This window comes from Anarrhichthys ocellatus, unplaced genomic scaffold, assembly GCF_004355925.1.
Source record: "Anarrhichthys ocellatus isolate YVR2014 unplaced genomic scaffold, GSC_Weel_1.0 scaffold161, whole genome shotgun sequence".
In the NCBI taxonomy this organism is placed as follows: domain Eukaryota; kingdom Metazoa; phylum Chordata; class Actinopteri; order Perciformes; family Anarhichadidae; genus Anarrhichthys; species Anarrhichthys ocellatus.
This window is the reverse complement of record NW_022280191.1, coordinates 93175-113198: the sequence shown is the minus strand read 5'-3', so window position 1 is coordinate 113198 and position 20024 is coordinate 93175. Positions and strand designations below refer to the sequence as shown.

General features: G+C 45.7%; 1 protein-coding gene across 6 annotated transcripts in view; it reads right to left on the bottom strand.

The window, feature by feature from the left end:
- Positions 1-5742: 5742 nt before the first annotated feature.
- Positions 5743-20024, bottom strand: part of enah (ENAH actin regulator) — a 101563-nt gene continuing 87281 nt past the window's right edge. For 3 of the 6 annotated variants that reach the window (XM_031878096.1, XM_031878095.1, XM_031878094.1), the window contains exons 6-14: positions 17860-18630; positions 14312-14625; positions 13631-13764; positions 12894-12942; positions 12040-12091; positions 11730-11796; positions 8541-8625; positions 7116-7173; positions 5743-5919 (exon numbers count right to left, since the gene is read on the bottom strand). In XM_031878096.1, coding sequence (XP_031733956.1) covers positions 5882-5919; positions 7116-7173; positions 8541-8625; positions 11730-11796; positions 12040-12091; positions 12894-12942; positions 13631-13764; positions 14312-14625; positions 17860-18630 — 1568 coding nt within the window. In that variant the 3' untranslated portion in view covers positions 5743-5881. Of the gene's footprint in view, positions 5920-7115; positions 7174-8540; positions 8626-11729; positions 11797-12039; positions 12092-12685; positions 12943-13630; positions 13765-14311; positions 14626-17859; positions 18631-20024 lie in introns of those variants that run through there. The other 3 variants (XM_031878097.1, XM_031878099.1, XR_004213912.1) reach the window with 3 other exon arrangements.

Genomic DNA, 20024 nt, shown 5'->3' with positions numbered 1-20024 from the left:
ACATATACATATACATATACATATATACATATACATATATATATATATATATATACATATATATATATATATACATTCAAAATGCTTGTGGGAGACGTGATTGTTGTGACAGCTGCCACTTACACCCAACGCTCGACAAACAACACGAGGAAGAAGACTGATTTTGAAAATTCAAACACTCCAATCCAGTTACAACATCAGCGCTCTCTGCAGCGCGGTGTGATTTCCTGTCTCAGTGCAGCTGTTGCAGCCACGGTGCAGGCCTGTCACTGGCACGCGCAAGTCAAACAAAACCTCAAATGAACTGCAGCTGCACCGCGAGACCTCTCTGTGCCCCGCCCACAGGAAGCGTTGGCCTAAGTGCGGGAAGTGTCTGAAACATCCTGCAGTAAGAATATTTGTGGCCACTGCAGTTCTTTGGAGGTGTCACGCACAAACGTTTTGAGATTATTACTAAACTCATAACTTAAAGTCAAATATGTTGCAGTTAGAGAATCTGCTATTCGATTGCCAGAACCTTAATACAATCAAACAGAGAGCAATATGCATAACTGTTCATTTATTTTTTGCAAAATATCATATGCACAACTCCAACTGTACAATGCCGATGCCTTAATTGTCATCATGAAACCAATCAGAATAGTAATATAAACCCTTTAAATGATAGGAAAGCTGGTAAATGTTCTCTATATGGTAATCGGAGCATTAATATAGCATCAAACAACTGTTATCTATGTAAAGATATAGTGGAGTAATGTCTACCTGAGCAGAGAATGAAGTCACCCTCCCTCTGTGTGTGGGCTCTAATCCCAGTTTCTCTGTGCCGGGCCTTTTAGTGCACGTGAGCGCGCCCCACTGGCTAGCTAAAGGCTGCCATTCTGCACTACTCTCGCCCAGCGGTTACAGATAATAAGAACGGCGTCCTGACCGACGCTGTTGTGGAAGATTTGGCGCCCGCCATCCGGTTGCCCCCCCTCCCATCAGGTAAACACTGTCAGCACTGTTGCCGTTGTTTGCGCTGTTATCGCCGTTAGCAACGTTAGCAACGTTAGCCGAGAGCCTCTGGCTCAGGCGTCGCCATGTTGAGAGCCATGTGGAGGCAATAGATTTATGAGTTTCGCATTGAGCAATCTTTAAAGGTCTAAAACATGCATTATCTAAACACATACGTAACTGGTTGCTCATGAATGTGGTAGTAGTCGAGTCATTCGGCAGCCAGTGTTTTTTTTTTGTTTGTTTTTTTCAAACTCTCACAAAAAAAAACCTAATTTGGTGCTTTCCACATTCACCTCCTCTATTTTCACAGCCCTCCATTTTCCAACCCCAGTTTCTCTCGCATCATCGCAAGCAGACAAACAAAAAAATCAATTTTGCACAATTTCCCCATTAAAAACAAAAAAAACAAATGTTGAACAGGTGTGATGTATCCGACTCTGGAAGGGAGGGGTCAGTACAGTGAAAGGACACAGCTTGCAGTGCCGTAGGTTCAAATCTGGGTCTTGACCCTCCAGTTTTGTCCGTCCAGAAGCAGCTTGGCCTCAGCTCACAGACAGAAAGCAGCACACGAAGAAAGGGCTGCACAGAGACATCATGCACCATCAATCAGAAGGGAAAAAAAAACAAGCTCTCATCTTCCTCTTCCTGTCGTCCTCAGCTGAACGGAACGTGAGCCGCCGTCGGGCTGTGAAACAGGCCTGTTGTGATGACAGATGTGGACTCACTCAATTCAATACACTTTACAGCCGTAGTTGGTCTGGTATGACCAGTAGCTTATGGTGGCTAACGTCCGCACACTTATCGATAGATATTGCTGTAGAACTGATATCGCTGAGTCAGTTCACTGACTTAAAGAGTAAGTAAATAATATAGTTACATGTGGATCAGCTAAGATGTTGTGATGATGTTTGAATTCAGTCTGAAAGAAAATTAGATTGGGCTAAAGGCCTTTACACACTGGGGGCAATTATTTTTGTCAATTCATTTGTACGAAAAAAATAATGAATAGAAAACAATAATAATGCAACTCTTTTTGAAATCCGGACAAGGAGCTTTTGCACATACAAGCATTAACCAATCACGTTCAAGCTTCACAATGTCATTCAAAAAGAAACAGCTTCTAGTCTTGTATTGCAATTTTTATTTAATTTGCTCAAACAAAAACAATATGTTAGCATGTAAGAAAGGACTAGTTAACATGAGAACAGTATGGTACAATGCAGCTGATCAAAGAATAAGTCTGGGAACCCATCCGTGTGACTCGCTTCAGCCAAACACAACACCTGCAAACTCACAATTCTTTCAGAAAACTGGGATTACGGACAAAAGAGTTTACGTCGGCAATCTGACATCAGCGTGGAGCAGAGGACAAAAAAACAACAAAAAAAACAAACGGATTTCCAAGTGAAGAAAGCTGATTGGCTGAAACGACACATAGTCTGTGCAACGTTTGAATGGCGTCGCAGAACAACTCGGACTCATCTGGACTTCAGGTTTAGAAAAAGAAATCCTCTTGGAGCGAAGAACCCTTACAGGCCTCATGTCTCAAAGGCTTGATTGTACTTCAGAGCCGTTAGAAAAGCAAACTCACGACTGTACCCAAATGAATCACTTATGTAGAAAAAAAAAAGTTTTTCGGTGGGGAACAGTACCAAGTACCTTTAAATAAACATGACGAAAAAGAAAGAAACAAAAAAAAGCTAAACTAAATAACAACTGCATGTGATCATAACGACAGACCCTAGATATTATTACTAGTCATCTTTATATGTTCGACATATTAAATGCAACTTCGGAACAAGGCACAAACCACGTAGCTTCACGAAGAAACGAGCGTTTTCTCCATCGGAACATTCCCCCCCCCCTCGCCTTGGTATCTAAAAGGACCGAGCGCAGAGTGTCGGACGTCTGTCTCGTGTCATAGATCTCTCCAAACTAAACGATAACAAAAAGGAGAATAAGTGAAATGGAAGAAAGGCGACTTTGTTGAGAGCGATTACGTTGAGCAGGAGAAGAGCCGAGTTGAATCCTTTGGTGAGAAAGGCGACATGAGGCTTTGGTGTCAGAGTGTGTCGGATTGCTCTGTTTTTTTGTTGTTGTCATAAAGTGCAAATCGATGCTGTGTAAACACTCTTGGCTAGGTGTTTTGGGTGTTTCCAAGTGGACGAGAGGATGACACGACAGTAGAAACAGACCTGACCCTGATCGACCCATGCATTTCTCCCATCACAGTATCTTTTAACACATTTGAGTCGATCCAAAGCAGAGGAGAGGAACCGTGGGGGATCCTCGGCTGCGTCTCCTGACCCTAATTTGCAAAGGGGCACTCCGCCCGTTTTCACGGGACAAACGCCTTCTGTGCTCCTGGAGAGGGAATAACCCTGATGATGTCATAGTGATGTCACCGGGGGGCCTCGGCTCGGAGACTATACACATTTTGAACAGAAATCTAGAATTGAACCACGAGTGCGAGTTTTGGCAAAGATAACTATATTTATCAGGCAGGGAGCGTTTAATGAAACGAAAAAGGTGCCATCAAGTTGAATTATGGGAATCGTAGGACTACAAGCAGGATGTTTCAGCCTTTTGTTGATTCCATTTTGACCATTGTTGTTTTTAAAATAGGCCTATGACAAGTCTCCTGACTTTGTGGATGGGCCATGATAAATCACTGGAGTGCCCCTTTAAATCAGAATTAGTGACATTAAAAGGTAACGGGGGTGACAGCACGCTGCATTGCCTCGGGAGTTCTCAATTATTCGTAGATGCTAAAACACAACTTGTTTAAGAAACCTTGGATTCTTTCGGAGAGTCCCGCCTCCAGATCGCATTACGACAGCCAGCACAGAACTGTAACGTGGATTCATTTGACCCTTTATGTGACTTCGACAGGTGATCTTGGAGGCAATCGCTACAGTATTTAGAACATCGGTCCCCCGACATTTCCCTCTCAGGTTGATTGTACTTTTTAGTGAAACAAACTCGGCACCGAACTGAAAGAGATGTTGGAAACAAAAAGCGGGTCTAGAGCAAAGTGACAGTCCCTCTTTATCCACGTAAAATCTCAGGGACAGTACAGTCAAAGGATTGATGACATTGGCAGGAGAAAAAGGCAAAGAGAGAGAAAAAAAGAAAGATGAAACACACGTGGTCAGTAAGCACTAGAAATATTAAAATGGCACAATCACGTCCTCAAGTGGACACCATCATTTACACATTTAGCTTGTCCCGTTCACCTTTCAATAACTTTATAAATGCAGTAAAATAATAATAATGAAAGGATTAAAAAAATCTGTTCAGCTCCAATGTGGCTAAAGACATAGTATCCTTGGATTCTTATAGAAAACAAAAAAGCAGAGTACTGTGATCTAGAAACGGTGTTATCCCATGAAATCCTGTGTTACAGCGTCGCTCTGATATTCTAGTCATGTCTGCCCACAGAGTCACAGAATATCTGCAATAGAGTTGACAAGAGGCGGCGTGGCGGTAACATCGTCTGACGAGGGGCTCCGGAGGGCCAAAAAATAAAAAAGGGGACAGGCAAGACATCGGAAAAAATGTTCGGCTGCGTCGGGACCGGGGGCGGGGTGGGCCTTTAAAAAAGAGATGCTACACTTATTGCTTGTAAGAAAACTTGCGCGATTTCGTGGCAGACTCGTGACCCGTCGCCCACATGGAGGAAAAAAGGACCAATACGTTACATGCAGACAGAGCACCCGGATGTGACGAACCAATCAAAAAAACGCACGGGAAGGAAAAGTCCGTTCTGTCCGCGGACCATCCAGTGCGACGGGCGTTAGCCAATCAGCGCTTCGCGGGAGGAGTTTGGTGGAGAGCTACAGAGAGGCGGCGGCCCTCCGCGTCCACGGTACGGACGAAGAGACGATGTCGACGGAGAGCTCGTTCCAGGACGGGGGTTACGCTTGCGGTTATGATTCCGAAGAGACGGACAAGAGAGCGTCCCGTTTCAAAAGGTTGGGCTATAGAGCTACTTGATATGGCCGAAGATCTACACTGAAACAGACATGGTTGATAGATGCTTTTTTTTTTTTCTTCTTCTTTTTTCTTCTAAATAACTTTTTTTTCTCTTCTTTTGTACATATTCAGGTTAAAATAGTATTTGAGGAAGACGAGCTTTACAGTGTCCTGCAGTGGTGGACTTCACCAGAGACTCTCGGTCCCCCATACGCACTCACGTGCACGCACGCATTCACACACGCACGCTACCCCTATGGCATTATGGGAAAAATAAAAGTTATTTCTATTTTCCGTCCCCCGCTGTCTCCAAACTCTGTTAATAAAACGTGCCTTTTTGATAGTAAATCACAAGAGTTCGTATTCTTAGCATCAACGTTCACTTATGCGCCGATGGGTTAATACAGTATCATCGAAGAGTTCAGTATTGTTTGTGTGTGTGTGTGTGTTTTTATTATAGGACAAAGGGAGAGAAATCATCTTTGCATAAAAGACATTTGCTTCTCTTTCAGACACTGTCCTGCAGGAAGCGATGCCCTCAGAGGGAGGAGGAGGAGAAGGGGGCGGGGCTTTGTAAGGAGGATGGATTGTGTGAGTTACAAGCCCCCCCCCCAACCCCAACCCCTGCCCTTGAATTTCCCTTTCCATGCTGCCCCCGAATCCCGTTCTCTCTCTCTCTCTCTCTCTCTCTCTCTCTCTCTCTCTCTCTCTCTCTCTCTCTCTCTCTCTCTCTCTCTCTCTCTCTCTCTCTCTCTCTCTCTCTCTCTCTCTCTCTCTCTCTCTCTCTCGACGTGATTGTTGTCACCGTTTTTTATTGTTTGATTTTATTGTTTGTTGTATTGTCATGTCTTAAAGTCGACTGTGGTTTTCTGTCGGGTCGTACATGTTGTGGAAAGGGAGTTTGGGTCCTCTACGCCGTGCTGGACTTTCCAAGCTCCTCCCTGATTGCTGGGGACACAAATAGGAGATGCATGTGAGAAATGTAAGGTACCAAAACTTTTCAAATTTAGAAACCTGTGAAATCTATAACATCGAGTGCCGCTAGATGACGGTGAATGATACTTCTTCTGTTGTAATTCTAAGTTCTGCTCACTCAGCAGAACCGGAGGAAGCCAATGCTGAACTGTCTTAAACCTGCATTCTCTCTACTGACCAGCAGGGGGTGACTCCTCTGGTTGTATAGAAGTCTATGAGAAAATGTCTCTACTTCTCACTTGATTTATTTCCTCAGTAAACATTGTGAACATGAGTTTATGGTCTCAATCTCTAGTTTCAAGTCTTCTTCAATACAGCATGATGTTCATTTAGTAAATTATGGTCCATTTAGAGTCAAATAGACCATAAAGCATGGTGTGCTTTAGGGCGGGGCTACCTTGTGATTGACAGGTCGCTGCCACTACCAGAGCCGTATACGGCGTCTCTACGTCACTCCTCCGCATTCCAAATATGGTAAATATGGTTAGTGGTTGCGGAAAAACAGTGACGGTGAAATCGGCGAACTCGAGGCTTCAAAACAGTAGCCCACAAACCAATGGGTGACGTCACCATGACTACGTCCACTTCTTATATACGGTCGGTGGATCTGCTCCATCACATTGCATTGTGGGTAGCCACAATATGACACAATGTGTCACATAGATGCCATAAGAAAATAGTCTGCGTCAAGGCAGGGACAGGCAGTGATGTTTGATTAGCTGATTTAGTGAAGGAATATTCTGGTTTCTAACAATTTATTTCCATCATTTTTATTATTCTTATCGTTAAAGTTCCCTTCCTGACATGTTTTAAAGTAAATAAAAGTACTCTGCTATGATTCATATTTTTTTTAACTTGCTGTACTGTATTTATGCTAATGCTAACTCTCGCTCTCTGTATTGTAAGTCAGTAAAGAGTTTCCCTGTCGACATTTGCATATTAGACGGCGATTGGCTTTCCAATTAGTGACATACCAGATCCAGATTGCCCGGGGTGCGTGTGAATCTCAGATTTTTAGTAGACAGACATCTCCCCCTAAGTATAGCAGTGTGAAAACACCTGTCTGATTGTACGCCCACTTGTCCCCCCCCCCCCCCCCCATCCCGTGATATTCAGCAGGATGACTGAAGTGTGTGTGAAAGGAGAGCATGGGTTTCAATGATAAATACCATCGATGAGCTCTTCTTTTAGCTTCGACAGCTCCTTCCTCATCTCATCCAGGATGTCCTGAAAAAAAGAAAAGAAACACAACAAAGTCACCTTTCAATACGAACACAACAAATGTCCCCCCGAGAAGAGACAGACTCTACCTTCCACTCCCCTCGTGCAGTCATGTGACATCGAGGCCCTGTTCGGACCTGGCATTTATGTTCGCAAGTGGACAGCTCAAAGTACGTCAGTTCACATTGGAGGTGCCAGATCTCACTTCCCCACTTCATATGCAAGATTATACATTTGTGCATCATTTCCATTTGCAAAGACCAAATGTGCTGTTGTTTTGAACCGGCAGGGAGTAACATCCTACATATTTTTGAATTTGAGTTCAATTTAAGAACCTAAAATGATAAGTCACTGTCTACCGGCGCTCCCTGAACCTCCGTACCACAAACACCGGGGGCTTCAGAGAGCGAGGGATGAGAGCAGGTTCTGAGATTCACTCTCAGTGGTTTCTGTGATACGAGAAATATTTTCAAAACGCGAATGTGTAAAAATACAAAAAAACAGCCAAAGTGCACAGAGTCCTATCAGCTTGAAGCACACCAAGTGGAAGAAATCAAGACGATACAGACTGGGTCTAGTCCTTGGCGAGGTCCAGGCAAACCGAATCACCCAAGATGTTTGGCGCATTCGTTACGCATCTCTGTGGGCTCTTCAGACGTCATGGAGAAAGCCGGCGAACGAGCATCTACTTCCGCGTACCGCAGAGGACTTCGGTTGACTTGGCGGTCCTCAATGCGTCTCGTGTGCACTCACACCTGTACTTGGAGCAGTCTACTACTACCGATCACCCAGGACACGCATGTTAATGCCGCTAACACGGAGTGACGGACACACTGCCAACTGCCCCCCCCCCCCGTCTTCTCCACGAAGCGGCCAACCCCTCGCAGCCAAGACTCGCTTAATGACAGCCGAACTGACAAGAGAGAGTATTTGTGTGTCATGAAATTTGAGCTGTGCTCTTTTGCCTCCAAATCACAAAGTGAAGGAGGACACAATAGTGACAGCAGGTACAGTAAAGCTGCAGTGGCAGATAGGCAGGGCTCTGAGAGACTCTGGACTTATCTAACAGACTTATAGACTGAGGTCAGGAGGGAAGAGCCGCCTTGTAACTGGACGGGTCACCACACACACACACCCACGCTGTTATAGTAGCGACCGGGCTGCATGATTAACTGGGGGAGAAAAAAAACGACCAATAAGCAGGTCATTAGTAAAACCAGTCGTAAATAAGTTAAAACAAACATTATCCTGGATTAGACTTACATAGAGACCCCATGTCATTCAGTCATTTTAATATATTTTTAAGCGTCCATTATTATCCAGTGTATGCGCACTGACGCAGCATCAAAACAAGAGCTTTCCAGGTGACCTACCTGTTTCAATCTGTCATAGTCAACAGCTTCTGTTGGCACACCGTTGGCACTTAGGGATCCAGTAGGTGTCGGGGTGGATTTAGGTCTGTGAGGAGAGACCAAGGAAAAGCAGACGGGAACGCCGCGACATTATCATCATGTACATAGACGTATATACACATTTTGGACTGCAACTCATTTGCGTCTTGACTGATGGAAACCAACAAAGTGTAGCCGGATAGATGTGACTACACTAATGCAAAGAAATGTGATTTCAACATTTTTTGCTGTAAAAAAAAACTGAAAATCATGATTCATCACACCCGGATGTAGTTGCTGTAGCAACAGATAGCAGAAAACAAAACAAAAAACAGTGGAATTGACTTATTTGTCTTATAGTTTCATATCATTTGAACAACACACACAAAATGCTGCAAATTAGGAACCAAATCCTGGGCATGCACACTGATTTGGGGAAGACATGCGTGTAAACACACAAAAGCAAACACACAAATACAGAGGTCTCCACGAATATGGGACTTATAAAAGAGAGTATCTCAGTCATGGAGGTTAGGCCTCTCTAGTTATTGTGACGGTCCCACGCATCCTCTCCCACATATCAAGCAGCTGTCTGTGTTTTATTTATTTCCAATGCTCCGTAAAGAGACTTTTTTGGTTTTTCTTCAACGAATCTTGCGAAGGCGCCTGAGGAAAAGCGATAAGCCGGCAGTTCAGGAAAGACCCTCGTAAGACGCAGCCCCACTGAGAGAGGTCCACACTCTGCTGCGAGAATTCGTCTGGGTTTTAAAGAGAGGAAGCGAGACAGGAAAGGAGACACGAAAAGAAAAAGGAAATGAGCTCGGCGAAGGGTCATTTGGAGCCGCCACGGGTTGGGGAGCACCGCACGGAAGCTCTGTTTTTGTTTTCCAGTAGAAAGATGACGCAGGGCTCAGTCACGGCTGCACTACTTTACAGTCCATTCAACTTTTACTTTACTCAGACTGGGAACTAATGGAAACACATACTGTTTTTTTCAACAGTCTAACAGCAGTTTGGAGAGATGCCATGAACGAATAAAAAAAACTAAGTTGCTAACAGTTTAGCCTTTTGTTGCTGTTAGCAGAAGCTAAAATATTAGCATCATCTTTTCTTCTCTGACATCTTTTTGATAAGTCTGCCTTCCTTTTTTTGGGGGGGGGGGGGGGGGTAATTTGCAGTGCGGGCAGTTGTTGCCAATGCTGGAATATTCTGCAGAATGGACGCGCACAACCATTTGTGGAACAGCCAATAGGAACGCCTCTCTCTCTCTCTGAAACGACCTGGGATTGGCCAGAGTCTCCCGTCACAAGCTAGATTTTCATAAAGTCAGAAAAACAAGAGCCAAGAGGAGGTGCAGACGTCTCGTTTTCTCTCAGACCTCTGGAATTTAAAATATGCTGAAAAGGTCATAACGGAGTATTCTGAATGGCCCCAGGTCACACACACACACACACACACAGACACAGATGGCGGGGGCCTTATCTGTGAGCGCCTGCTGGATGGGCTCTGGCTCTACAAAGATAATACTGTGCCAAGTCTCCTCTGCACTGGGCGGACACACGTTTTCATGTGTTTGCGCGTACGATAGGGTGGGTGTACAGTATGTGATGCGCTCATTTGGATTTCCCTTATTTGAAGGAAGTGAAAAAAGAAAAAGTGCAGCAGGCAGAGGAGCATGCAAACACACTTCTAGATCTGATATAAAAAGCAATGACTGGTCTTAGAAAACGCCGCGGGTCATGTTGCACCGAATGGCACGTATCAAACAACAAGTAGAGCTTTCGCCCACAGGTTGGTAAGTCTGGAAAAGAACACAACACGGGATCCATTCCAACGCTTTCATCCAAGCATTTGAAAATGAAAGGCCTTTACACAACAAGTCTGTACGTTTTCATCCGTTCTATTTTTTTAAACTATTTTTATCTGCTGACGGAACGCATTAGAAGAATACGGACTTGTTGTACAAAGGCCTTAACCCCTCCCCCCTCTCCAACAACACCACGTCCATCACAGCAAACCTCGATGAAAAAGGAGATTGTTTTAAAGAAAAAAGGGATTCCTCAAACTCTCCCGGGGGCCTTTTCTCTCTACCTGTTGGAGGAATCGGCTCCCATGGGATTTCTCCACGGAGACTGTCGTCTGTGTGAGCAGCAGAGACACTGACTTTACAAAATGGCAGGTTGGTATCTACAGGTGTTTGTGTCCCCGGCCCGATGAGACGGCTGTGGGTCAGGGCTGCTCATCACGCCCACTCAGCTTTATTCTCAAGGCTACTGTGCGCTCAGTTTCACACTTTCGTAGGGCTCTCATCTGAAACCATGCCACTGAACCTTTAGCAGTTCAAATTTCAAAGAATCTTTTAGTGTCTTAAAGTTACAACAAGTAGCTTTTAACAGGTTATGACACAGTCTCAATTAATACGGATGGCTTTGTATGAGCAGGACTACGTGGGGCAGAATGTCCCTGCTGCAGTAAAATGAGGTTTTCTGAAGGGACTCAAAACACTACCGCGTCTGACCACAGGGACCGCCAAACTCAACACAAAATAGAAGTCCCTTGTGGTACCTTTAACTAATGACTATTTGATCTTGAAGTGAAAGTATTATCACTTTTACATTTACTTAGCAACGTCCCATGATCTTTTCTCCACAGACTGTTTCTTTTGAGAAGTTTATGTTAAATGTGAAAATGTTTTTTCCATTCCAGATAAAAAGGCTCGATGTGAACAGCCGAATGTCCCCCAAACCACAATTAAGAATGTCCGTAGAGTGTCCATTGTGGTTCTGATGCATTCTGTCAACGTCCAATGAAATTAGTAGCATTGATAACCGCTTAGCTAAACTTGATGCTACCCAGAATCCTCGTCATTCGCACACAGACACCTCCGCTTTAAGCCGAGTGTCTGACGTACATCCAGTGTGCACACGAAGGCGACGTAAAGCTTTAGTGATGTTAGCCAGCGCTGAACGGCCCCCAGCAGTGCATCATGTTAAAGCTAGCCGACGCTAATGCTTTAATATGGCGGACGTTTAGTAGCCTCACTGCTAGCCATTCACACAAATGTACATTTCTTTTTTCTTTTGTTTTACTTCTGAAGTGTTTTAGGATACACAATGTACTTTAAGTGCAACAATACACAACGAGTATCGAGAAATGGGGGAGGAACCGTACCTTCCGATAACCGGAGATTTGCTACCGTTCATGGTGTTTGTTCTTTCCCACGGCTTCCTGGGCATGTCTGGAGAAAAATGACACCACAACACGGCAGAGATATAAACACCAAACTCCTCTTACCATAAGCCATGAAGTTCAGCTATTCAGTAACGTGGATCGTCATAAAAAACAATAAGAAAAGCAGGTTCACTTCCAGTAACCACTGAGGGGAAATGTAAATAGGCTGAATGCTAACTTGGAGATGCATATTAATCCCTGTGTGGCTGGTGTTTCTCTATCCAGAGTGCTGGCTCCCTCTGACACTCACCTGGTGTGCTACAGGCTGACACTTTAGGGGTCGTGTTGATGTCGCCCTCCTCCTGTAGGGCAGACAGACGGGGTTCAAAGGTCAAACATGAGAACAGGGAGAGTTTCTACACAGACCGGATAATGGGAATCTTTAAAAGGGCAACAAAGCTTCTTTTGAACCAGTAATACTAACACACAGCTAGCTTTTGTTTGTGCTTTCATTTTAAACTTTTTTTTACTTTTTTATTTTAACCAGACATTCAAAATATGCACCCTGAAAATAATAGAAAACCCCTTAGGCGTCTAAGAAGTTTACCAAGTCGAGAATTCAATTAAACCAATGCAACTCGACACTTCCTGCAGATGTTTCACATTAAAAGCCTACGAAGATATGTCCGGTTTCATTGACGTTAGCTTAAAGCTAATGATTAAAAAAGCAGCAGAGGGGAAGTGACTGGAATCACTTAGCGAATGAAAACAGTTCTGTTATAAGAGAGAAATGTTCATTGTCCTGAATGTGTCAAGACATCACCATCAGGGACGTCTGACTAAAATATGATGAAATGCTGCTTTACAAATAAATGCCAACAGGAGTCTGTTTCAGTTCAGGTAAGTATTTCCCATGTTAAGGTATGCAGACGTGGCGATTACAGACTATCACTCACGCGGATACAGCACTGAGGGATCGAAGACTCGTTTCAAGACAGGAATGTAGTGAATGCGGCACACACTGCAAAGCCGGGACACACCGAGAGAACCCGTGTGTGCTGCCACACAGACGAGCTATTGTGCCATCCAGCAGTGAGCGCGGAGTAACGGTATGTGGAACCTGGATCAGAGAAAACGGAGACACGAGAAACACGAGATACTTACTGATCTCTGGTCGGGTTCAGGTGACGAGCTCTTGTCTGCAATTCTCCTCCTGTAACATATGAAGCCCAGATACAGAGAGGTTTCATGTTGAATAATTTTAAAAAATTCCGCATTTGTATCATCGACCACAGCTCGAACCATTTTTTGAGTAAAGCCTCTAGTTCAGATCTGCCTTAACTCCACAGTTCATTTATTTTACTGAAAATACAGTTAAAGGTGCAGAATTCCATGTTCGGAGCATAATATCAGGGATTTAGGGACACGTGGCTCTCAACATGGTGACAGCGTGAGCTACGCAGATGGGCAGAGGAAACGTAGAACTTTGAGTAGCTTTGAGAATGTCGGTAGAAAAGATCAAAACATTTCCTCGTTGTGATTCCGGGTGGGCTCGTGTCCGTGCGACAAGCCCTTGTGGAAAAGTATAACGAGGCTTTAGGAGGTAGATAGCAGCAGTTAAGTTATTACATTATTGTTTTTCTCCTCAACATGAAATGGTGGTTGTCCTTTCTGACATTTGTGTCTTTTGGGTACCTTTTATTATTCTTAACATTTAGCAAATACACCTTGGAATGTAGCGGAAAGAACGATTACACAGAAAATAAAAGTGAGGACAAATGGGATCTAATTGGAAAAAGGCCACAGCTGATCACTTAATTCCAACTACGATAAAGAACCCTTTGAGTTCTGAAAGTGTTGAGATGTATTGACGTTGACGATAATAAGCGACGTGACTCTACCTCCTGGCCAACAGGGCGCTCATCTCTTCCATGAGCCCTCCTCCTCCGGGCAGAGGGCCGTTACCGGATTTGGCCCCCGAGGCCCCTCCTGCCCCCAGCATGGCTGCCGCCAGAGCCACCCCTGCATCGTCACTCTGAAGGGATACAAGCCACATCTCTCGTGAGACACAAACGTTATCGAGTTCTTTACAATCCGATGGATACATGGATCCTGTTTTGAGAACAGTACTAGAACTGAAAACACACCATTGGTCTTTTTAATGTTCATTTAACATCAGAATCCATAAATAATAAAGAAACAACATTTCTTTTGGTCCAATTTCTAGTTGATTTCTGTATTTTGACGTATTGCACACATGCAGTGTGAACCTCCTCTGAGTCTGAGATGAGACGTGACAGATGATGACTGCATGTGTGTGTGTGTGTGTGTGATCATGTGTGAACGTGGTGTGTGTGCATGACTGTTTTCATGACAGTGATTCAGTGTAATTATGTATGAAGATAATGTGTGTGTGAAAATGGTGTTTCTGTCGAGTCACTGGAAATAAAGAAAAAATGAAATCCTATGTGTGCACGTGTAGCTAATCACCTTAATAATGTGCTGTGACATGTATGTGACAGACATGTAGAGCTGTGCGAGTGTGGTTTGCCGTCGATCAAAACAACCAATCAGGCGCTCACCCTTGGCACTTTGCGCAGCTTGGCCCCAGCCAGGGCAGCGGCCAGGCCCGCGAAGGGTCGGTCCTCGGTGGGGGAGAACAGTCCGGCGGGAAGCGGGGGCGCCGGGGGAGGGAGCGGCACTCCGGGGGGAGGAGGCGGACCTGGTGGAGGAGGGGTCCCGCCTGGAGTCAGCGCGGGGGGGAGCGGGGGAGGCGGGGGCGGGGGAGGGTGGCCGGTCGACGGGGTGACGGCCGGGGAGGTCACAGTGGAGCCGGGTGGCAGGGGCGGAGGCGGGGGAGGGGCGAGGGCAATCGACCCCAGGGTCTGCGCCACGTCTGTCGGGGGTGGGGAGGGCGATGGGCGAAGACACAGGGATGGAGAAATTTAATTCAAACTGTCACTTTATTAGGAAAGCATAACATTTTGGACCATAACAAAATCATTTCATTATCTGTCCTAAAGTTAGTTAGTTACCCCCAAAACATAAATGCATATTTTCCCGCTATCATCTAGATGGTTTTGGCGTGAGCTGCCCAGCCGTGCTCTCTCCCAAATAATCATGACCCGGTCACTCAAGATGATCCACAGACCTTTGAAAGAAAATAGTTCCGACATGAAACTGATCCCGACAAGGTCTGTGGATTATATCGAGTGACCGGTTCACGATTGATTTTGCGAGGAACCATCCCTTTAAATCTGACACAAGGTCTGCCAGCTCTCTGTAGAGAGAATATTTATTTAGAATGGATTAGGATTGATCCGTGACTAGCTCGCTAACTTTCCATTTACAGCATACATTCATGTTCACTTTTGGAAAGTGAGGCATGTTTTGGTATTTTCTGTGTCCACCTGTCAAGTTATCTTTTGACAAACATGTTGTCTTCTGTACACTAATATTACTGTAATACTGCAGTAATTGCTGAAATGAAATTGAAAAAGAGGAGCAGCGTCAAACAACAGGTTACATCATCAGTGAATCTGTCGTGCAAGAATGGTGGATGTGATTTTGTTTAAACATGGAACACACACATTAACATGACGTCATGCCACATGGTTTCTAATCAACATGCAGCATTAGCAACAAGTAGTGACAGGGTTTATAGTTCAAACAGGGCCGGCAAAAGTGTTGTGGTTATTGTATTAAAAGTTAATAACAATAAATATCAGTACATTAACCTGGAAGGTAAACAGTCCAATAAGACAATGGACAAAGCGACCAACGTTGAGCATTGAAGGTATGGAACACACTCTCTGGTGCAGTGACACACACACACACACACACACACACACACACACACACACACACACACACACACAAAGACAGATAACGGAGGATTCATAGATGATAGCGTTTATAATCCGATACATATGAGCTGTGTCCCATTGTAATTATGATACAGAATAACAATGACGTTGCATCACAGACCCATATCCATGATCAATGATCTATGATGGAATGTGAACATGCTGAGCTGGGATCAATATCAAATCAGTTTGATGATCTCAGAGGTCAAAGGTCATTAGAAGGCCTCCCGAGGCTAATGAGACAGATGCAAATAAAGGTCAATGGAGAACTAGTTTGTCTGTGTATAAATGAGACTGAACCTGGAACGACTGAGCGTAAATCATTTTCATGTATACTGTATATTAATTCAGACATGACGAACATCTAAGTCACGTGACTGATCAGCTGTTTCCTGCCGTCAGCGTCTTCTTGGATATTGCCGTAATGCTGCGTTCACACCAAACGCGAAGCAAATTTATCGCGTTGCTTTACTCGCGGGATAATTTCTTCATTTGCTCGACCCGCCGAAGAGGAGGAGTGGCTTATCTCCATGGAAACCTCTATCAACTAAGCCATTTATTTCTGCCATCAACCATGGAAGAAATGACCACTATTGCTGCTTTGTACTTGCTGTGGAAGTCCCAGATATCCCGGGAAACTAAGCGGCGTCTTGTCTGGGTTCATAACGTTATCGGGAGGCGCTCGGTCAATTCCATCGCGCTGTATTCACTATAACTAGCAAGCTACACGTCGGCTGTTTACGACAGCTGTATCAAACAAAAATAAACAGACTTACTACATAATGATTCAGATTTCTAAAAAGTCTAAATTAATGTTTTGTTAGTTCTCTCCTCAAGACGACTGGAAAATAACTTTTAAAATACTTGTTTTCTCAATGGAGCTCGGATCGATCGGTGCTAGGCTAAGCTAACATTGTAGCAGCTCCATCAACACTCAAAATAACGTCCTCTAGTTGTTGTTTGTCTTGTTTGTACCATATGGTTTTAACATATACATTTAAACACATGGTTTCTCTACTAATATGAGGGTGCCGCTTCCGGCTACAGTATTATTCTCCTGATTCAACAACGGCAGGACGTCAGTGATGAGTAGAATCTGATCTTCGCGCCGCATTTGGTGTGAACACAGCACAACGTGGGAATGCTCGTCTCCGTCTGCCGACAATACGAAACACGGTCAATGAAGGAACGATTGAAAGTTGCCCAATTGAAAGAAATTCCTGAAAACTTCTCTTCATTTCTCCATCGTGCGTGGGTTAAGCTTGGTTTAAGGTTTGGCGCGTGTGATCAGAGCTTTTCAGACGTCACTGTCACAAGAAGCTCTCTGAGAAAAGCAACATAAACACGCTGAAGGGTTTTTAAAAGCTTTAGAAACAGGAGGTCTTAAATCTACATTTCAGTACATATGTTGCCAGCCAAATCAAATTGTTTACAGGATATTTGTTTCTTTATAATGCATTTAATACTTGACTTCTTTCTTTACAGAGCTTGTACAAAGGCAATCAAGTAGTCTGTAAATATGAGATACGAGTTTATACCAAAATGTCCTCCTCGGCATAGTGGAGGCCGGTTTATGGCGTCTCATTTCTTTCTGTTTTTGTGACTTTTGAGATTTAAATTTGCTTTGACAATTAAAAGGAACACGGCCAATGATCCACAAGTGTCTCGTTCAAAAGGCAGCACCTGTTGTGACTTCTAAAGGCATGGGGGGGAGGGGGGGGGGGGGCTTCCAATAAGTTTGACTGACTGCACACTGACAATAGAATGGCAAAATGATACGATAAACACAGAGAGGAGAAAAAGTGCAGATCTATGGTTGAGCAATGGAATGGCAAAAATAAGAACACATCGACCAGGAGAAGAAAAGAGCAGCGGTTACATACAGTCAGCGATCTGTAGTAACGATCGATCGTTATCAAAGAGACAGACATGCCATGCTGAAAGAGACATATGTCATATCCAGCGAACAGTCAGCTACATGCATTTTATGAGACTGGACAGAGAAATGAGCGACAGCGACTTCTACACCAGGAGATCCCACAACCAGAAATCTGGAGGTTACAGCAGCCAGCACCAGCACTTTCCTCCCCTGATATCTGCCTGCATTATGGGACTCACTTGGCCAGCTCAGTACCAAGGTCACGGACTCAACAGTGTCCAGTAGCCCCGCTGTTAGTGTGTGAGTCAGACAGCATGTGAGAGACGAGGGGGAGAGAGAGAGACAGAGAGAGAGACAAGAGTCTGGACTGGACTGCAGGCCTTACCCTGGGGCTGGGGTTGACAGGAGGAGCCCCCCTGAGGCAGGTGGGCCTCTGGGCCTGTGGCTGTGTCCGGCTCCCCCGGCCCCGACAGGCCCAGGCTCACAGGGAGGGAGAGGTGCTCGGCAGAGGCTGCAGCGGCGGCGGCAGGGGTTGCTGTGGAGGGAGAGGGCACACCAGGAGCCTGGGATGAGGAGGGGGGAGACGAGACGAAGAAGGAAGACGGAGGGGGGGCCGCGGGGGAGGGGAGAGGGGGCGGGGTGGGTGGGGGAGGCGGGGTGGGACAAGCGACGCCGATGGGGGTGTGGCCGTGCTGGATGGTCACGGGCGACGGCGCAGGGAACATGGGCGGGCCATTGGGGGCCGGGGAGGGCGGCTTCTGGGTGAGCGGCGAGGGCGCAGCAATGGGGACGAGCGGCCGCGGGCCCGCGGCCTTCCCCGGGGGGCTGCTTATCATGACGGGCGGAGAGGGCGGCAGGGGCGTGAAGTTGCACGCTGACCACACCACGGACTTGGCTGGTGGAGGCGGGGCGGGAGCCGGGGCTTGGGGGAAGGCCTGCTGCCGCCTCGGGACGGTGGCGTAGTGGGGCAGGACCGGGTGGAAGGCGGAGCCGAGCGAGGTGGCGAATCGGGAGGCCGAGTGCCTCAGAGGCGGGGTCGGCGGAGTGGCGGAAGAGGGCGACGGCGTCCCGGGTGCCAGGTAGGCGGGCGCGGATAGGGGTGCGGCCGGCGAGGACGTCCCGCTGTACTCCTGACTGTACAGGGTGCTTTCAAAGGCTAAATGTATACGCCACGCAAACGGACAACCCAAGGTCAAGGACAAAGACAGGACAGGAGGGGAAGGAGTGACGGAAGGAAGGAAAGAAGGAAGCAGCCGTCATGCACACAGGAGGGAAAGACAGCAGGTCAGGACAGAGAGAAGGAAGGAGGGAGGGAAGAAAAAAAGAGAAGGGGGCAGATGAAGCAGGAAAAAACCAGCACAGAGCTACACCAAAGTTTTACTCCAGGTTGTGTGTACTTTCTTGGCCTGAGGTGACGCTACTGTGTTAGTGGACAGGTGTTAGCGCCGTGGACACAGCCAGAGACACAGCCAGAGACACAAAGCCCTCCATGTCTTCTTCATGAGAGAAGAGGGGGGAGACAAACAGACTGATGGGCAGGAGGTCACCATGTAGCACACACACACACCCATAGAACAGTAACGCAGGAGATGCAACTCATCACCGATGTCATCAAGCCAAGTCATATACAGACTCAGTGCTTTGTACACAGAAGGCCCAGCATGCACCAGTTCTTTTAATGCTCATCAAAACAAAGTAAGCCAACAACAAATGTAACAGTTAAAACTCTGGAACCAAAGTCACAAGCAGCATTCAAACAAACACTGGAGAATGTACATATGTCTCTCTGTCTGGTGTCTGTGTCTGGTCTCTGTTTCTTGATCAAGTGTCTCGGTTTCTGGTCCCTTTTTCTCCGTTTCTGGTCTCTGTGTCTCACTGCCTGGTCTCTGTGTCTCACCGCCTGGTCTCTGTGTCTCACCGCCTGGTCTCTGTGTCTCACCGCCTGGTCTCTGTGTCGGTATGTCTCTGTCTCCGTCTCTGTTCCTGGTCTCTGTGAATTCAATAAACAGATGTCTTCCATCCAATCAGATCTTAGTTGACACCCAAACTAGCCTGACTTGTCCTCTCACGCCATCGTCAGGTCAAACCTTGGATTTGTCCAATACTTTGGTTTGTGACCAAAGACTAAAGACGTTCCCATCAGCCTCCGCTGTGCTTTGCCTTTAGCGCTCACTAGCAGATGCTAGCACGCTAACACACTAAGCTCTGATTGAGAAGCTGGTGAACAGTACACCTGCTTAACTTCATCATGTTAGCATACAGTAGCATTTAGCTCGAAGCACTCTACTCAGAACCGCTAGCATGGCTGTAGACTATTATTTTGTTTCAGTGAGGATAGTGTTCTTGTTGCTCTAAACCTTTCTTACCACAGTCTAAAGGGGCTAATCTCCTGTTATTCTGTGTACTGTTTCAGTATACAAAATGAATTTCATACACTGGTCAATTCAGAGATTTTGGGCTACTTTGCTTCCATAACACGTCTTCTCCTTTCTTTCTTCTTTCTGTTCTGTATAAGCACATATTTAGTTCAATAATGTCTTTTTTTGCATA